This window comes from Pristiophorus japonicus, chromosome 22 (assembly GCF_044704955.1).
Source record: "Pristiophorus japonicus isolate sPriJap1 chromosome 22, sPriJap1.hap1, whole genome shotgun sequence".
NCBI classification, from domain to species: domain Eukaryota; kingdom Metazoa; phylum Chordata; class Chondrichthyes; family Pristiophoridae; genus Pristiophorus; species Pristiophorus japonicus.
Genome location: NC_091998.1, coordinates 24482779 through 24501900, shown reverse-complemented (window position 1 = coordinate 24501900; position 19122 = coordinate 24482779). Strand labels below are relative to the sequence as shown.

General features: G+C 46.8%; 1 protein-coding gene across 5 annotated transcripts in view; it reads left to right on the top strand.

The window, feature by feature from the left end:
• LOC139234902 (glutamine--fructose-6-phosphate aminotransferase [isomerizing] 1-like) overlaps positions 1–18631 on the top strand; it is a 92388-nt gene extending 73757 nt beyond the window's left edge. For 3 of the 5 annotated variants that reach the window (XM_070865764.1, XM_070865766.1, XM_070865763.1), the window contains 7 exons: positions 1205–1362; positions 9482–9596; positions 11901–12028; positions 12880–13047; positions 16424–16585; positions 16676–16827; positions 18420–18631. In XM_070865764.1, coding sequence (XP_070721865.1) covers positions 1205–1362; positions 9482–9596; positions 11901–12028; positions 12880–13047; positions 16424–16585; positions 16676–16827; positions 18420–18441 — 905 coding nt within the window. In that variant the 3' untranslated portion in view covers positions 18442–18631. The remainder of the gene's footprint in view (positions 1–1204; positions 1363–9481; positions 9597–11900; positions 12029–12879; positions 13048–16423; positions 16586–16675; positions 16828–18419) is intronic. The other 2 variants (XM_070865767.1, XM_070865765.1) reach the window with 1 other exon arrangement.
• The last annotated feature ends 491 nt before the right edge of the window (positions 18632–19122 follow it).

The window sequence follows — 19122 nt, the reverse complement described above, 5'->3', positions numbered from 1 at the left end:
ATCTTGGTTTACTATTAGATCCTGATTCAAGAAGATTTGAGCAACATATGGGGCTAGAAATTTGTTTTTCGCTCCGCTATCGCTACGAGGCCTAAAATTCAGGCTTCAATTTGCGCAGCGGTAAAAAATCAGCATTGCTCGAAGATTCGTGGCGCAAACCACGAATTTTCTGCAACTTTACTCTGAGGCCGATACCGCTGCGAGAGAGGCCTTGGGAGGAGGGGGAAAACAGCAAAAAAAATAATTGAAAAAAATAAAAAAAATCACAAAACATTCACAAGACTCTTGTCTATCGAATCGCTGAAAAATGAATAAAAAAATAAAAACTTTAACTTGCCTTTTTTGCAGGTCTTCATACTTACCGCAGCTTTTTTCCTGCCCTTTTTTTACGTCCTAAGTACGGGTGAGCGCTGAGCCAATTTTTTGGCAAAAGCGATATTTCGAGTTTTGCACGGCGGCAGTCCGCTCCCCAGTGGTATTTGAAAACTGCCGCCACAAGACGTCTCTGAATTTCACCGTTTTTTTGTGAAAAATGGTGAAATATCTCAAAATATACGGTCGCAAGGTTGGCAAATCTTTAGCCCCGTGGTCTGGCATTGCTGCACAGTTGCTTAATTCAGTTTAACTGATGTTGCCATTTTATTTTGGCATTAGTCCTCACTACGCTCTGTTATTTACATTACCATAATTCAAATGATCAGGAGTTAACCGTATTGAATCAAGTGTTCAGTACTTGGCCTCCAAACCCTCCGAGATCTCTGCACTCCTCCAATTCTGGTCTATTGAGCATTGGTGATAGCCATTGGCGGCCATGTCGTCAGCTGCCTAGGCCCTGAGCTCTGTAATTCCCTTCCCAAACCTCTCTGCCTCTCTACCTCATTCTCCTCCTTTAAGATGCTCCTTAAAACTGACCTCTTCGACCAAGCTTTTGTTCACCTGTCCTAATATCTACTTGTGTGGCTTGGTGTCAAATCTTGTTTTTTTTTTGGACGTTTCACTACGTATAACGGCGCTATATAAATGCAAGTTGTTGCTGTTTACAGGGGAGAGAAATGTGAATTTCTGTGTCAGTTTGCTGTCTGCTTTATGTCCTGAACTGGCGCTAAATGTATTGCAAGGTCACTTACTGGAACGCAAACCAGAATAGGATACTAGAGCAGTAATCTTGACCTTGCTGGGTGACCTTCTCTTCATTATCCTCCAGGTGAAACTGCGGACACGTTAATGGCCTTGAGGAACTGCAAGGGGAGACGAGCCCTGACTGTCGGCATCACCAACACGGTGGGCAGCTCAATCTCCCGAGAGACTGACTGCGGCGTTCACATCAATGCCGGACCAGAAATCGGCGTGGCGAGCACCAAGGTATGGCGCTGACTGGCTACGGGCTGCTCGAATGCCGTGTGACGTTTTAGAAGCAAAAATTCTTGTCTGGCGTCGGGCGGAATCACCGGTCATTTGGGGACTCTCCGAACCTGGTGGCGGTGAAGAAATATTGGGTTCTTGCTTTGGGTCCAGTTATTTAGTGCAGATCATGGAATATAATCTTAAGGTCCATCGTGCTCTTGCCGGCTCTTTGGTTGAACTATCCAATTCGTCCCATCCCCTGCTCTTGCCTCGTATCCCTGCAGATTTTTCTTTTTTAATTATTTGTCCAATTCCCTTTTGAAAGTTACTATTGAATCTGCTTCCACCGCCCTTTCAGGCAGCGCGTTCCAGATCTTAACAACTCGCTGCGTTAAAAATAACCCTCCTTATCTCCCCGGCTCCCTTACCAATGATCTTCAATCCGTGTCCTCTGGTTACCGACCCTCTTGCCAGTGAAAACAGTGTCTCTCTATCTACTCTATCGAAAATTTATGAACACCTCTGTGTTCCCTTTCTGCTCTCGGGAGAACAACCCCAGTTTTTCTCGTCTCTCATGTGACTAAAGTCCCTCCTCCTTGGTACAATTCTAGTAAATCTCCTCTACGCCCACTCCAAGGCCTTGGCAGCTTTCCTAAAGCGCAGTGCCCAGAATTATTTAAAAATTCGTTCTTGGGACGTGGGCATCGCTGGCAAGGCCGGCATTTATTGCCCATCCCTAATTGCCCCCTGAGAAGGTGGTGGTGAGCCGCCGCCTTGAACCGCTGCAGTCCATGTGGTGAAGGTGCTCCCACAGTGCTGTTAGGGAGTTCCTGGATTGTGACCCGGCGATGATGAAGGAACGCCGATATATTTCTAAGTCCGGATGGTGTGTAACTTGGAGGGGAACTTAAAGGTGTTGGTGTTCCCATGCGCCTGCTGCCCTTGTCCTTCTAGGTGGTAGAGGTCGCGGGTTTGGGAGGTGCTGCCGAAGAAGCCTTGGCGAGTTGCTGCAATGCATCTTGTAGACGGTACACACTGCAGCCACGGTGCGCCGGTGGTGGAGGGAGTGAATGTTGAAGGTGGTGGATGGGCTGCCAGTTGGACACAATACTCCTGCTGAGACTCAACCAGTGATTTATAAAGGTTTACCATAGCATCCTTGCTTTTGTACTCTGTGCCTCTATTTATAAAGCCAAGGATTCTGTTTCATTTCCAACAGCAGGTTTGAAATAAATGCCTGGATTTTCAGTCTGTCTGCTATTCTCTATTCACCGTTACTGCCCAGTATTTAATTACAGTTTCTCATACTGGTGGAAATGCTAATAGCTCCTTCAGAACTCTGCTATTTGCTGAAAGTGTGGGCTAGGCTTGAAAGGGGCAAGATAATCATAATACTTACTGTATCAATCCTCCTTGTTGGAGCATTGTAATATACCTTTCTATGTTTGTACACAGTTTTACTTTTTAAAAAAGGTGAGTTTTTCTGCTGACCTAGGAGAGGGATGTTTGTGCTGAGAGGGTGTAACAGTTTCCCATTCCCGTGACACAGTGTTAGCATCAAGTCCTTGCAGATCAGTTATGGTGGGATTCGAGGACGAGGAAAGTTCCCTCTGCTCTGTAACAGCAATATCCTCCAAGAGCCCTTTTTTCAGCTTTCTGTGCCCTGTCTGAGTGAGATTACATTGAATATACGGCCCAGAAACAGGCCATTCGGCCCAACCAGTCCATGCCAGCGTTTATGCTCCACTCGAGCCTCCTCCCGTCTTCCCTCATCTAACTCTATCAGCTTAACCCTCTATTCCCTTCTCCCTCAGATACTTGCCTCTATTAGCTTAACCCTCTATTCCCTTCTCCCTCATATGTTAGCCTCCCCTTAAATGCATCGATACTATTCGCATCAACCACTCCCTGTGGTAGCGAGTTCCACATTCCCACCACGCTTTGGGTAAAGATGTTTCTTCTGAATTCCCTATTTGATTTTTGATGACTATCTTATACAGGTTGAGCGTCCAAAATCCGGAGTTCCGGAACCCGGAACCTTCTGGACTCCGGACCGATTGGTGGCAGCATCGTCCGGAATCCGTAAAATGTTCCGGAATCCGGACCCTGTCAACCTCTGGGCCCCGCCGCTGCCTGGCCTCGGGCCTCACCTTACCCCGCCACCGCTGCCCCTACCTCAGGGCCCCCTCCCCGCCTCGCCCCCACACCACCTCTGTGACAAGGCCCACCGGTCCGAACACCTCCTTTGCAGGGCCCGCCTGAACAGCTCATCGGCGGCGGGGCCTGCCCAACGGCCTCCTGGACGGGGCCGACGACCCGAACAGCTCTTCGGATAGCAACTCGCCCCCCCACCCCACCCCCCGCCTTTCTGACTTTCCAAAATCCGGAAATACCCAAACCTGGGCTCAGGTGTTTCTGGATTCGTGAAGTCAGAAAGACGTTCCAAAGTCCGGAAAAACGCAAAATCCGGAACGGCCTCGGTCCCGAGGGTTCCGGATTTGGGACGCTGCACCTATATTGATGGCCTCTAGTGTTGTTCTTTCCCACAAGTCGAAACACTAAAGGGTGGAACTTGCCCCTTTAAGGCCCGTTACCGCCTCGAATGGGGCGGGAAAACCTTTCTGCCTGGGGCAGGCGGCAGGGACAATCCATCCACAATTGTTCCCGAGCCGGGGGCAGTGAGAATGGATTTCTGCCGCGCACCCCCCTCCCCCCGTGTTTCCGCCTCGGGGTGACCCCTTACCGCCCGGCGATGACCCCTCACCGCCCGCTGTCTTCCCCCCCCCCCTGTTTCCGCCTGGCGGGGGAAATTGCCCCGCAGGAGCTCGGCCGCCACCAGTCAGTGCCCCCCGACAGCTTCGCACGGCGGGAAGCTGCCAGTGGCTGGGCGATGCGGCCGCCCTTAAAGGGGAGGGCGCACTGCCGCTGCCACCATTTTGTATTAATTCTCGGCCGACCCCTGAGTCAGCCCGACAATGGCGGCCGTTGCTCCGGCCGAACCACTCCCTGGTGGCCCAGCGTCCCTCCCCTTCCCTCTGACTCCCGCCGGGCTGTCCCAAGATAATTTGAGGTGAAGCCAATGGACAGAGGCGACCCATAATCCCAAGAATTCAAGCTAGTTGAAACCCAAGTCCAGAAGCGAGAATCCTTTGTACTAACTCAGTGTTGCTCCCAGTTACACGCTGAGAACACCTTCCATTGCCAACCTTCCATTCTGATATGTGCAGTTCTGACTTGGTGGGAGAGGTTGTTCTTCAGATAAAACTATGGTAGTTTGCAGCAGAGGGGGAGGCCAATTGACCCATCGTGTCTGTGTCAGCTCTTTGCTGGAGCTTTCCAAATATACTCCTGCTGCCCCCGCACTCTCCCCATCGCCTCGTATCTTCCTCGGCTTCAAATATTTAGCCAATATCCTTAAAAGATGTAACAGTTTCTGCCTCAGTCACTGTGTGTCAAAGCATTTCATGCTGCAATAACCCCCTGTGAAGAAGTTTGGCCTGACCTTATACTCTTAGTAATCATTTTAAACGGATAACCCCTTTGCGATGGGCTCAGTAGCAGAGAAAATAATCTTTCCCTATTTACTATTACAACAACAACTTGTATTTATATAGCACCTTTAACGTAGTGAAATGTCCCAAGGCGCTTCACAGGAGTATTATGAGACAAAAAATTTGACACCGAGCCGCATAAGTAGAAATTAGCACAAGTGATGAAAAGCTTGGTCAAAGAGGTATGTTTTAAGGAGCATCTTGAAGGAGGAATGAGATGCAGAGAGGAGGAGGGGTTTAGGCAGGGAGTTCCAGAGCTTCGGGCCTAGGCAACAGAAATACTCTTTATAACTTTTTAAATCGTTGTTAAATCTCCTCTTAGCTTTCTTTTATCCAATGGAGATCGTTCCAGTATCTCAAGTTTCTCCTCATGCCACACTTTCCAATCCCTGGCATTATCCTGGCGAATCTACACTGTATGCTCTCTACCGTTAATGCCCATTTTATAATCTGTTATATATGCAATAAAGGTTCAAACTGAGTACTGTTTAACTAAGCAAGGTACAACCTTGGCTCTGCTTTATTTAGGCCCAAAGTGCCTGACTCTCAAAATGGCTGGCCTTTTATACCTGAGCAGTACCATGTGCGTGCTGCTCAGTGGCCTCCCAACAATGACGCCATCTGGTGGCTACAAACAGCATGTACATACATGACATAATCGTAGTACAGTTTGAATGTACAAATATTTATATATTTTTTTTTAAGTGGAGAACAAGACTCCCTTTTTCCATCACCATTTTCATCTGTAGTGACCCTCCAAACACAGACTACTGACCACTGCCCAGGAACTCAACTAATTTATTTTTTAGGATACAGGGCCTGTTGGAAAGAGATGTGAGTGAAGATAAGAAAGTAATGGGAAGATGGGCCTCAGTGTGTTCCAGGAAACTGAGAATAGACATGTTGATTGAAGGACAGTGCCCATTGTTGCAGACTGATTCCAGTTTCTAATACTGCTTCACCCACTCCTTTCCCGTCCCTTGTATCTTTAGGGAATTTCTGACTGAGATCAAACAGTAGCAGAGAATACGTCAATATGTCAGATATGCTGAAGAGGGTGATTAGTTGAGACCTTGTAACATGTATGAACATTTGAGGGTATATTTACCGGGCCTGACTGATCAACAACAGAAAGGTTCTGGTATCGTTCAGTACACGTGCTAAACACACTATACCCGTCGGTGATGTCAGTTGTACATCAGCTTCAGATAATGACCACATAATGCTTGTGCATATACCAGTGAGGTTACACAGTGCTTGCGTGTGTACCAATATTTTTGCCTTCGTTTTCAACTCTAGTTTTATTCAGCTGATGAGCATGGATTGACGAAGTGGAGATAAAAGCTTCACGAGGGCCTGTGAGCCAGTTTGGGACAGTCATGAGGCAGTAAGGATTCTCCATTTAGCCCCATTCCCCTTCCCTATTGTACGCAATTGCATTCCATTTAATGTGGATGGATATTACAATATTATATGGAATGTAATCTCACATAACGTGAAAGAGGCAAGGGAATGTGGGTATCAGAAAGCTGGTACAGATCAGCGGGCCGAATACCCTTCTCGTCTGCTATAAGATTCTGATTTTGTAAATAAGCTTCACAGCAACTATTGTATTTTGGGGCTTTTACGTTACTCCAATGCCATTGACTCCTGACGTGCAGATCTGATGCGACAGATACACTGGCCAATATAAACTCTGGTGACACTGTGCGCCCACACTGTACTCTCATGCTTCTAGAATCAGACAGTCACTCTTTTCTATTCGTTCACGGGATGTGGGCATTGCTGGCAAGGCTAGCATTTATTGGCCATCTCTCATTGCCCTTGGGAAGGTGGTGGTGAGTCGCCGCCTTGAACTGCTGCAGTCCGTGTGGTGAAGGTGCTCCCATAGTGCTGTTAGGGAGGGAGTTCCAGGATTTTGTCCCAGCGACGATAAAGGAACAACAATACATTTACAAAGTCAGGATGGTGTGTGACTTGGAGGGGAACTTGGAGGTGATGGTGTTCCCTCTTTATTGGTCTCCCGACCTGCTGCCAGGACTATGACCTCCCAGTTAGCACTGAGTGAGTGCATTGAGTCAGCGCACTTATATCAGGGCGCAAGCATTCTGAACTGGCCGAGTGTCGAGAGAGTCCGTTACATCGGACTCGCGCAGTGAGATAAACATCAGAAGATGGGAACCGGGCACTGGCGGGACAGTGGGCTCTCCGGACATAACAACTGGAACTAATTTATTGGGCAAACAGCGTAGAACGTTGCACAGGGCTCTGGACTCTGACGAAAGATTTTTTTAAACCCTCAAAAAGAAACAACTTTAATTTATGTACAGTAGTGCCTTTCAATCCTCAGGCCATCCAAACTGCTTCAAAGCCAACGATGAACTTTTTCGAATGCGGTGTCTCTTGTTATATTGGTAACCACGACAACGAAATTGACACACCAGATTCCGGCAATCTGTGGCAGTTGAGGGAGGAATGTTGGCACGGTCCAATGGAACAGGCAGACTGTTCAATGTCTCATCCAAACGACAGCACCTCTGACACTGCAGCATTCCCTCAGTACTAGTCCGGACTGTCGGTCTAGATTATGTGCGCAGGTCTCTAGGCTCGAACCCACAACCTTCTGACTCAGACGGGAAGAGAACAAGGCTATCATCTAGTTTCTGCAAAATCAGGAGAATTATCGCTAATGCGGTCACAGTATGCACGTTGTCATCATGTTCCAATGTAAATGTGTTTTTTTTTACAATTCACTTAAATGAAGAAAACTGTTGGGCCGTTTTTCTCAGTCTAGGGCCAGCTTCACCAGTGAACGAGGAACAAATGGAGAGATCATTGCTAAAGAAATAACTTGAGACAATTTGAGTTCAGCATTATAAAGGATTAATGAGTCCGCAGCAGATTACACAGTAAAGACCCTGTTCAGGAAGGTTTGGCTTCCTGTGATTCATGTGAAGTGCAGGCTGATTGGCTGTTCTATTCCTGTGAGGGATTTGTTCGCTTGGAACACATCTGTTTGGAGTTAGCTGTCTGTTTCTAGTCGTCTCCAGTATCGCACCATGTTTACAGCTATGCGCCTCTTTGTCATGACCCACAGCAGCCTTCGCAACACCTAATCCCACTTCTCGGGTTGATGGTCTACTTCTCCCAAGCATAGTGCGCAGTAAATTAGTGTACCGGGGGGGGGGGCAAAGGACATGGAATATACAAGCTCATAAAGGAAACCAGTTACAGCCTCATTCTGTAACTCCTACCCAGCTACTCACTTTGACCTCTGTGGCTAGCCTCTCGTGGCATTACTCAATGAGCATAGCCTTCAGCAGCAGGCGCACAATGATATTCTCGGAAAATATGCACTGTTCCCAGGGTTTCAAGTCGTAAAATAAAACATGTGGGGATACCGGCACTTTATTGCTGAAATGCTGGACGATGATTATTCCAGCTTTAAATTAAAGGCAACTGCCGCCCAGGTGCGGTTTGAGATCTTGTTGCTTGCGGGACTGCACTTGGTGGCTGGGACCTTACTCTGCAGTAAGTCAGATTGCCGCGGATTTCTGATGAGCGGCACGTTTCCTCGGCTTATTTTTCAAATGCCACAGTTCCTCAACTCTTGTTGTGATTTAGGGGTTTGTTAAATAAACTCAATACCCCTGTACTGCGCCTCAACCAGTACCTTATTCTGTCCATATTTTGGGTCTACCAGAAAAAGAAAGACTTGCATTTATATAGCGCCTTTCACGACCACCGGACGTCTCAAAGCACTTTACAGCCAATGGAGTTGTTTTGGAGTGTAGTCACTGTTGTAATGTGGGAAACACAGCAGCCAATTTGCACACAGCAAGCTCCCACAAACAGCAATGACCAGATAATCTGTTTTTTTGTTATGTTGATTGAGGGGTAAATATTGACCAGGACACCGGGGATAACGCCCCTGTTTTTCTTCAAAATAGTGCCATGGGATCTTTTACGTCCACCTGAGAGAGCAGACGGGGCCTCACTTTAACGTCTCATCTGAAAGACGGCACCTCCGACAGTGCAGCACTCCCTCAGTACTGCACTGGAGTGTCAGCCTAGATTGTGTGCTCAAGTCTCTGGAGTGGGACTTGAAATCACAGCCTTCTGACTGCGAGGCGATAGTGCTGCCCACTGAGTCACGGCTGAATGTCGCCGTGCCTTTATTAACCCTGCAGCAAGGAATAGGCAGCAAAGAATAATTTCACAAGTCTTGTAACTTTTTTATTTATCATAGTGGCGGAGAGTTTGAAATTGAGCAACAATGGAATTGCAGTCTGCCTCTCCTGGCAATGTTCAGCTTGGGTTTTAATTACAATCTTTATTCAAGAAAAGAAAAAGCAGTAATGAGACTTTTCAACATTTTATGTCATAAATGCCTTAACCAGATGGAGTTTTATAGCTGTCATGAATGTGATATGTTTTCCTGCTGGGAATTGTACCAGATTGGGACCTGTTCAAATGTGTTATTCCTGATAAATTCTGACACTGGTCTATGTCACTCAGTTCTTGATCTACCGTGTGTGGGATTCAAGTCAAACTTAGCGACTTTATTTTGACAAACTACTCTGCAGGTTTACACGAGCCAGTTTGTGGCTCTGATGATGTTTGCTCTCATGATGTCCGAAGACCGAATTTCTATGCAGAAAAGGCGAAGAGAGATCATTCAGGGTCTCCAGACTCTGCCAGGTAATCTGATCCACCAAGGACATTCAGCTCTATCTAATCCAGCTCTAATTTCTCCGGAAGGGATTTAATTCGCCACGCGTCTGTGTTTTGTAGCAACATTATAAAGAAGTATAATTCTGCCTTTGTTTTGTGTCAAACAAGTCTACTCAGATTGGAAGTTTCCAGCTAAATCTTTGTTCTGATATGCCCCAAAGCGCTTTACAGCCAATGAAATTCTTTTGAAGTGTGGTCACATTGTAATGTAGGAAACTGTATAGGTTTAAGAATTTACTTTTAAGAATTCAGTACTAGTCGAGCATACTTGTAAATTTTTGCCATTATTCAGTTCCTTTCTCTGACGAGTGTAGTTGAGTATAATTTTTCTAGTGGCCCACCAACGCCTCTCCTTTAATATTCTCATCCTCATGTTCTAATCCCTCCATGGCCCCGCCCCTCCCTGTCTCTGTAACCTCCTTCAGCCCTACAGCCCTCTGAAATCTCTGCGTTCCTCCAATTCTGACCTCCTCGCACATCCTCAATTTTCATCGCTTCACTATTGGTGGCCGTGCCTTCAGCTGCCTTGGCCCTCAGCTGTGGAATTCCCTCCCCATACTCTTCACTTCTTCATACCTCTCCTTTAAGACAAGCTTTTGGTCGCCTGTACTAATAGAAACATAGAAAATAGGTGCAGGAGTAGGCCATTCGGCCCTTCGAGCCTGCACCGCCATTCATAGAAACATAGAAACATAGAAAATAGGTGCAGGAGTAGGCCATTCGGCCCTTCTAGCCTGCACCGCCATTCAATGAGTTCATGGCTGAACATTCAACTTCAGTACCCCATTCCTGCTTTCTCGCCATACCCCTTGATCCCCCTAGTAGTAAGGACCTCATCTAACTCCTTTTTGAATATATTTAGTGAATTAGCCTCAACAACTTTCTGTGGTAGCGAATTCCACAGGTTCACCACTCTCTGGGTGAAGAAGTTTCTCCTCATCTCGGTCCTAAATGGCTCACCCCTTATCCTTAGACTGTGACCCCTGGTTCTGGACTTCCCCAACATTGGGAACATTCTTCCTGCATCTAACCTGCCTAAACCTGTCAGCATTTTAAACTTTTCTATGAGATCCCCTCTCATTCTTCTGAACTCCAGTGAACACAAGCCCAGTTGATCCAGTCTTTCTTGATATGTCAGTCCCGCCATCCCGGGAATCAGTCTGGTGAACCTTCGCTGCACTCCCTCAATATCAAGAATGTCCTTCCTCAAGTTAGGAGACCAAAACTGTACACAGTGCTCCAGGTGTGGCCTCACCAAGGCCCTGTACAACTGTAGTAACACCTCCCTGCCCCTGTACTCAAATCCCCTCGCTATGAAGGCCAACATGTCATTTGCTTTCTTAACCGCCTGCTGTACCTGCATGCCAACCTTCAATGACTGATGTACCATGACACCCAGGTCTCGTTGCACCTCCCCTTTTCCTAATCTGTCACCATTCAGATAATAGTCTGTCTCTCTGTTTTTACCACCAAAGTGGATAACCTCACATTTATCCACATTATACTTCATCTGCCATGCATTTGCCCACTCACCTAACCTATCCAAGTCACTCTGCAGCCTCATAGCATTCTCCTCGCAGCTCACACTGCCACCCAACTTAGTGTCATCCACAAATTTGGAGATACTACATTTAATCCCCTCGTCTAAATCATTAATGTACAGTGTAAACAGCTGGGGCCCCAGCACAGAACCTTGCGGTACCCCACTAGTCACTGCCTGCCATTCTGAAAAGTACCCATTTACTCCTACTCTTTGCTTCCTGTCTGCCAACCAGTTCTCAATCCACGTCAGCACACTACCCCCAATCTCATGTGCTTTAACTTTGCACATTAATCTCTTGTGTGGGAACTTGTCGAAAGCCTTGTGAAAGTCCAAATACACCACATCAACTGGTTCTCCCTTGTCCACTCTACTGGAAACATCCTCAAAATATCTCCTTCCTTGGCTCTGTGTCACGGTTTGTCTGATTACGCTCCTGTGAAGCGCCTTGGGATGTTTTACTACGTTGAAGGCGCTATATAAATGCAAGTTGTTGTGGTAATGTGTTTCGCAGCACTGTATTCATAGCAATGCTCTGTGTTTTAAAGCTTTTGTTCCATGGTAAATTGCAAGCTAATTAAAGCAAAGGTATTGCTGTTCGCCATGCATCAATGCTTTGCCGTACTTCATGTTACAGAATACCCTGTCCGTGCAAATCAGATATGGCACTAAAAATAAGCTGCTCCTTGAGAGTAATGCTGATTTCTGCTTTTTTCCCTTTGTTTTTCTAGACCAAATAAAGGAAGTTCTGAATTTGGACGAGGAGATCCAGAGATTAGCGAGTGAGCTGTATCAGCAGAAGTCTGTGCTTATTATGGGTCGTGGTTATCATTATGCCACTTGCCTGGAGGGGGCGCTGGTGAGTAACACACAAGCTTCAGTCAGGACAGAGCGAAGGCCCTCGATTCGGTTCAAGAAGAAATTGCATTACAGTTAACACCTTAAATATTTCCGTGCATTTAAAAAAAAAAAATTATTTTCCATTGATTATTTATTCAACGGGTAACATTGTCAATAACATCAAAATCTCTGCTGCTTGTGTGTCAGAAAGTTTGTGGGTTCAAGTCCCACTCCAAGGACTTGAGCACATACATCTAGGCTGACACTCCAGTGCAGTGCTGAGGGAGTGCTGCACTGTCGGAGGTGCCGTTTTTTGGATGCGACGTTAAACTGAGGCCCCGTCTGCTCTCTAAGTGGACGTAAAAGGTCCCATGACACTATTTTGAAGAGCAGGGGAATTATCCCCGGTGTCCTAACTAATATTTATCCCTCAATCAACAGTGCTAAAAACAGATTAGCTTGTCATTATCACATTGCTGTTTGTGGGAGCAAATTGGCTGCTGCATTTCCTGCATTACAATAGTGACTACACTTCAAAAAGTACTTTATTGACTGTAAAGTGCTTTGGGGTGTCCGGTGGTCATGAAAGACGCTATATTCCTTCCTTTCCCTTCCCTGTCCCCTGTCCCCTGTCCCCTGTCCCCTTTCCCCTTTCTCCTTTCCCTTCCTTGCCATCCTTCCCTTCTTTCTAATTAGAAGGTTGGATGTAATCATGGAGCCCACTGCTAACTCACAATATTGGCTTCAAATTGTTAATGCTAACATATTTATTAAATTGGGCCACATTTTGCCGCAGTTTGCTCACTGATGCTGTGAACCATCTCCCGCAGTGGAAGTGAACGTTTGCCTCTTTTGAATTCTTCATTGCAGAAAATTAAGGAAATTACCTTCATGCACTCGGAGGGAATCTTGGCGGGAGAGTTGAAGCACGGGCCCTTGGCGCTGGTGGATCACCGAATGCCAGTCATCATGGTGGTTATGAGAGATCCCACCTTTGTTAAGTGTCAGAACGCATTTCAGCAGGTGGTGGCTCGTCAGGTAACTACCCAGCAGTCTTTGGGTGGGAGGCGAGGGTTGGGGGTGGGGGCGCGATTCCATGATCCGGATCTCCCAGCCCGTGATTTACAAACAGCAGAGAAACAGGCCATTTGGCCCAACGGGTCCATGCCCCACACCAGCCCCAGTCATTAAAAAGCTCTTGGAAATGTTTTTTGGATTTTTTGGTTAGATTTTTTGAAAAATTATTTTGATTCTTTATTTGGTGTTAGGCCCAACCTGCAGCCTCGGGGTAAATTTTTATAGATTTTTTTATTTTTCGCACATTTTCTTTAGGCACCGCCCAATCTGCCCTAAATTGCACTTTTTCGCCCAGGGGGTGCAAGACCCATGTTTTCCGCTGGGTGGATTTTAAAAATCAGAGGTGTCCGGTGATTTCCCAAGATCCTCCCTTGGATCATGGATTCACACCTGTCATCTTAAACTTGCAACTTAGTAATTAATATCATAGCTGTGATGTATTTGCTTCCTGGGTTCTTTGCTTAGGAATTCATAGCAACACATCGCTATTAAGAACTAGTTAGTTTATATAGAAAGGTTTAACAATCACACTACACATTACATGTTCAGCCACGAGGCTCGCAACCAGCTGCCTCATCGTGGATCCCCCGAACCCAACTGGCTGGGGTTTTATTGAGTCTTGTAAGCATCACATGACTGGCTAAGCCACTCACAATGCAACAGCTCTACAACTATTTTAGTTGAACCTGTAAATCAAATGCCCCCTTATTAAAGGGGCACTAAAACCGACAAATAAACAAATGAAACTTTTGACATTAAACAGATCCAATTAAAATTTGTTTGCCGGGGTGATGATGCACTCCAGTCCCTCCGGCGCCCACCTCTCACGGAAGACCGCGAGCGTACCGGTGGACACCACGTGCTCCATCTCCAGGGACACCCTGGCTCGGATGTACCCACGGAAGAGAGGCAGGCAGTCGGGCTGAACGACCCCCTCAACCGCCCGCTGCCTGGACCGGCTGATGGCCCCCTTGGCCATGTCCAGGAGCAGTCCTACGAGGAGTCAACAGCTCTACAAACCTGCGAGCATACTGACAGGTGCATACATTATAGTCGGATATACGGCACAGGAACGGGCCATTCGGCCCAACCAGTCCATGCAGGAGTGAGATTTTAAAATATATTTGCTTCCCCTTCCTAAATGAGCTTCTTGTGTCGGACTGACAGTGGGACCACCGAATACCCGAGCCCCTGAAATGCTGTGCAAGGGTAGGCATTCAAGGCTTGGTGATCTGTGCAACATTGGTCTCCGGGCAGCACTTTTGAAATTGTTTGAGTTTGTTCTGGCATTTGGAGAGTGCGGCCTGCCAAATTCAAGAAAGGAGGCTCTGAGATTGAGCTGCAGATTTAGTGACTATAGCTGTCTAGGAATTTGCAATGTTTGCATTAGGAGTTTGTGTGACTTTGTGTTTATGCAAAGGAAGCACCACCATCGCAACGCGGGGAGAAAGCTCTAAGAGCGGCCTTTGTTCCATGTAAATTCCACAAATCGAGATTTTCCTCCGGTCTGGGTTTTCCCTGTGTCATGGGAGAAATCGGGGGACTTGCTCACGGACTAACTTGTTCATTTTGTTTATCTCTCGCTATCCGTGATGGTCCCTACTCCATGTACCCCGTTCAAAATGATGAGCCAATAAGGATAATGGACTTTTCATGCCTTCCGGTGTGAGGTGGGAGAGCTGCTGGGAGATGGATGTGAATGAGATGCGCTGGGGATCCGGCACAATGTTAAGATGATTGTATGAAGCGGCACGCTGCTCCATCACCATGCTGGGGTATTACATCCTTTAACGGTAGTTCGCAGTGTCAAAATTCATCCTACATATTGGTAATTGGATTGGAGTCAAACTCCGCTGTTCCTAGGAGTTTTAGTCAGAACATTGCAGGAAGCATTTTATGATTGTCCCTTAGAAAAAGCTCTAGCATTGGACTTGTGTGTGTGTGTGTGTGTGTGTGTGTGTGTGTGTGTGGTGGGGGGGGTGAGGGGGTGTCGGGGAATTGAAACAAACAGAAAATACTCAGGAGGTCAGGCAGTATCTATGGAGAGACCGGACAAGTTAACAAGCAGGTGTAGACCATTTATCGGCGGGGCGGTACTGAGCTTTGATATGGCATCTGCAACAAGGACTCCCCAAGTTGGGAAGACTCTGGGTTACGTGCAGCTTCATGTAATCATCCAAACAATGTGTTGTAACTCCAACCTAAGATCACCCTGTGCTGCACCAATTCCATTTCTCACACCAGCCATCTTTCTGCTGAATAACAGTCACTCCTGATTGGTGGAATCTCTGGCCAATGTGAAGTGGGATGGGACTGCTCCAACTCATTTTTTATCTCACCAAGGGTTCTCGGCCTTTGATCTCATCAGTCCAGGCTAGATTTACCCAGAAATGAAAGGGTAGTATTTGAATTCCTTGATCCATCCTGGTGCTCAAACAAAATATCTAAAACCCATCAATTGTTTCCCATTCATAACTTTGGAAACATAAGAAATAGGAGCGGGAGTTGGCCATTCGGCCCTTTGAGCCTGCTCCGCCATTGAATAAGATCAAGGCTGATCTTCTAACTCAACTCCACCTTCCCGCACTATCCCCATATCCCTTGAGTCCCTTAGTATCCAAGAATCTATCGATCTCTGTCTCGTGCTCAACGACTAAGCCTCCATAGCCCTGTGGGGCAGAGAATTCCAAAGATTAACAACCCTCTGAGTGAAGAAATTCCTCCTCATCTCAGTCCTAAATGGCTGACCCCTTATTCTGAGACTGTGACCCCTATTTCTAGACTCCCCAACCAAGGGAAACATCCTCCCTACATCTACCCTGTCAAGCCCTGTCAGAATTTAAACAGTTTCAATGCGATCATTCTCATTTTTCTAAACTCCAAGGAATATAGGCCTTGTCTACTCAATCTCTCCTCATAGGGCAAGGTTTCATGATTTGTATAATTAAGGAGCATGGTATCAGTAACATGGAAGCTCAATGTTGAATTTGGAAGAGTACAGGTGTGACGTCCGGAAACCTCAGGACTGAGGCGGTTCCGGATTCTGGGTATATCCGTATTTCGGAATGTCTTTGCCTGGGCCGAGATAGGTGGGGTCAGGGAGGAGGGGGGGAGGCGAGGTCGGGCTGGGGCGAGGTCAGGCCACCGAGGGCCGGGGGAGTCCGGGTTTCGGAACATTTTCCGGTTTCCGGACAACCCCGCCACGGATCGGTCTGGATTCTGGAATATTCCAGATTTCGCAACTCCAGATTTCAGATGCTCAACCTGTATATAGCTGGTGCAACAGATGACATTTGCAAAGAGCAGGTTAAGTTACACAGCGGTTTCTGTTCGACAGGGGCGACCCATCCTGATCTGTGAGAAGGACGATGAGGAGACGGTGAAGAATGCCTACCGAGCAATCAAAGTTCCTCACACAGTGGATTGCCTGCAAGGAATCCTGAGTGTTATCCCGCTTCAGCTTCTAGCCTTCCACCTCGCTGTCCTTCGAGGCTACGATGTGAGTAGTTACTTTATCCAAAATATAATGCACTGATTCTTGCGATGGGTGAATAATCCAGAGGTTTATCTCATTCTTTTCCTCGTTCAGATTTATGTTGTATTACACAGCCGGCCTCACTTGTATGGCCATAAATTCCAAGAATTTGAACACAAGAACATAGCATACGAACACAAGGAACAGGAGCAGGAGTTGGCCATTTGGCCCCACGAGCCTGCTCCGCCATTCAATAAGATCAACAGGTTAGATGCAGGAAGAATGTTCCCAATGTTGGGGAAGTCCAGAACCAGGGGTCACAGTCTAAGGATAAGGGGTAAGCCGAGATTAGGAGAAACTTCTTCACCCAGAGAGTGGTGAACCTGTGGAATTCTCTACCACAGAAAGTTGTTGAGGCCAATTCACTAAATATATTGAAAAAGGAGTTAGATGTAGTCCTTGCTACTGGGGGGATCAAGGGGTATGGCGAGAAAGCAGGAATGGGGTACTGAAGTTGCATGTTCAGCCATGAACTCATTGAATGGCGGTGCAGGCTCGAAGGGCCGAATGGCCTACTCCTGCACCCATTTTCTATGTTTCTATGTTTCTATCATGGCTGATCCGATCATGGACTCAACTCCACTTCCCTGCCCGCTCCCCATAACCCTTGACTCCCTTATCATTCAAAAATCTGTCTATCTCCACCTTAAATATATTCAATGACCCAGCCTCCACAGCTCTCTGGGGCCGGTAATTCCACAGATTCACGACCCTCTGAGAGAAGAAATTCCCCCTCATCTCCATTTTAAACGGGCGACCTCTTATTCTGAAATAATGGCCCTAGTTCTAGATTCCCCCACCAGGAGAAACATCCTCTCTGCATCTACCCTGTCAAGCCCCCTCCGAATCTTGCTGTCATTTTAAAATGGCAAATGCAATCCTGCAAATTACTGGTGCCAGCCTTGCCAGTGTCCCAAGGATAAATATTAATTAAAAACCTGGCGTTGTTGAAAAGAGCTTTCCTATAAATCCGGAGTCGGGTCCTGATCGGATATGGGAGCAGAATGAGGAGGAGTCAATCTCAATCCACTTCCCCTCTGAGTCTAAACAACTGATTTACAATACGTAACTTTAACATGGCTGCAAAGGTGAAGCCACCGACCTTTGAGTGGAGATCACGCCAAGCCTGTATGGAACCGTTGCAGAGGACACTGGGAGAGCAAGAACACTGGCTTTCACTTTGCTTTGTAAAGCTTTAAGTTACCCTCAAAATGCTTTGAAGCTCTCTGCTATTTGCAACGTAAATAAAACCTCCCACACACTGTAACTAGTCGGACTTGTTCCCCCACTGTTTGAACATAAGAACATAAGAAATAGGAGCAGGAGTAGGCCATTTGGCCCCTCGAGCCTGCTTTGCCATTCAATGAGATCATGGCTGATCTGATCCTGGCCCCGACTCCACTTCCCTGCCCGCTCCCCATAACCCTTGACTCCCTTATCATTCAAAAATCTGTCTATCTCCACCTTAAATATATTCAATGACCCAGCCTCCACAGCTCTCTGGGGTAGAGAATTCCAAAGATTCACGACCCTCCGAGAGAAGAAATTCCTCCTCATCTCCGTTTGAAATGGGCGGCCCCTTATTCTGAAACTGTGACCCCTAGTTCTAGAATGGTTTGCAAATGGTTTCTTGAGAGATGGGGAAGGAAAAGGGTTTGAATGGATCATGAAGAGGCTCACGTCCTGCTTTTGTTTTCTTCTTTTAATCCTTTCTCCTCACACGCTCGTCTCGTTCAACTGTCGCCCCAAACGCTGGATCTTGCTCACACCTGGACAATAACACCTTCACCCACTTGAGGTGGATGATAACAAGCGATTGAGGAAGATAGAAGCTGATTACGTGCCTATGTGAGCTGGCACGCAAATCCTGGACCTTGGAGAAGTTGGGTTATAGCCAAAGACTGCGTCAACGTTTGGGGGTCTCATCGCATCTACTAGAAGCAGGGGGCCGCTGAACAATGTGACATGCACTACGCAGTCTACTCTTAATCCGCATTATTGGATAATGGGGGGGAGGGGGGGGTTTATCAAAAGGGAAATAACTGAATTATTAGGAGTAGACAGTCCCTGAAACCGTTCGGGACACTTCAGTGCAGAATAGTTTTCTAGTCCATTATTTCTTTATGCATAGGACTTTTTCAAAACACTTTATTTTCCCGCACCAAATTGCTTAGCCCCGGACTGTTACTACTTTAGATATGTTAGTGAGAGGGCAGTTGTGGGCACATAATGTGTGATCAGGAAATAAAGGTACGTTTGACCAACTTGCTCAATTTAAATTAGTTCCTGGATCTTGCATTTTGCTGTTGTGCCCAAATGCCATTTTTTGCCAATTCCACTTTAACCTGAGGCTGTGGGAGAACCTGAAGAATATTTTGCCCCTCGAGCCTGCTCTGCCATTCAATGAGATCCCAGCTGATCTTCTACCTCAACTGCGCTGTCCCCATATCCCGTGCGCGATTCCCTTAATATCCAAAACGAGGCCTCGGGAACCGTTCGAA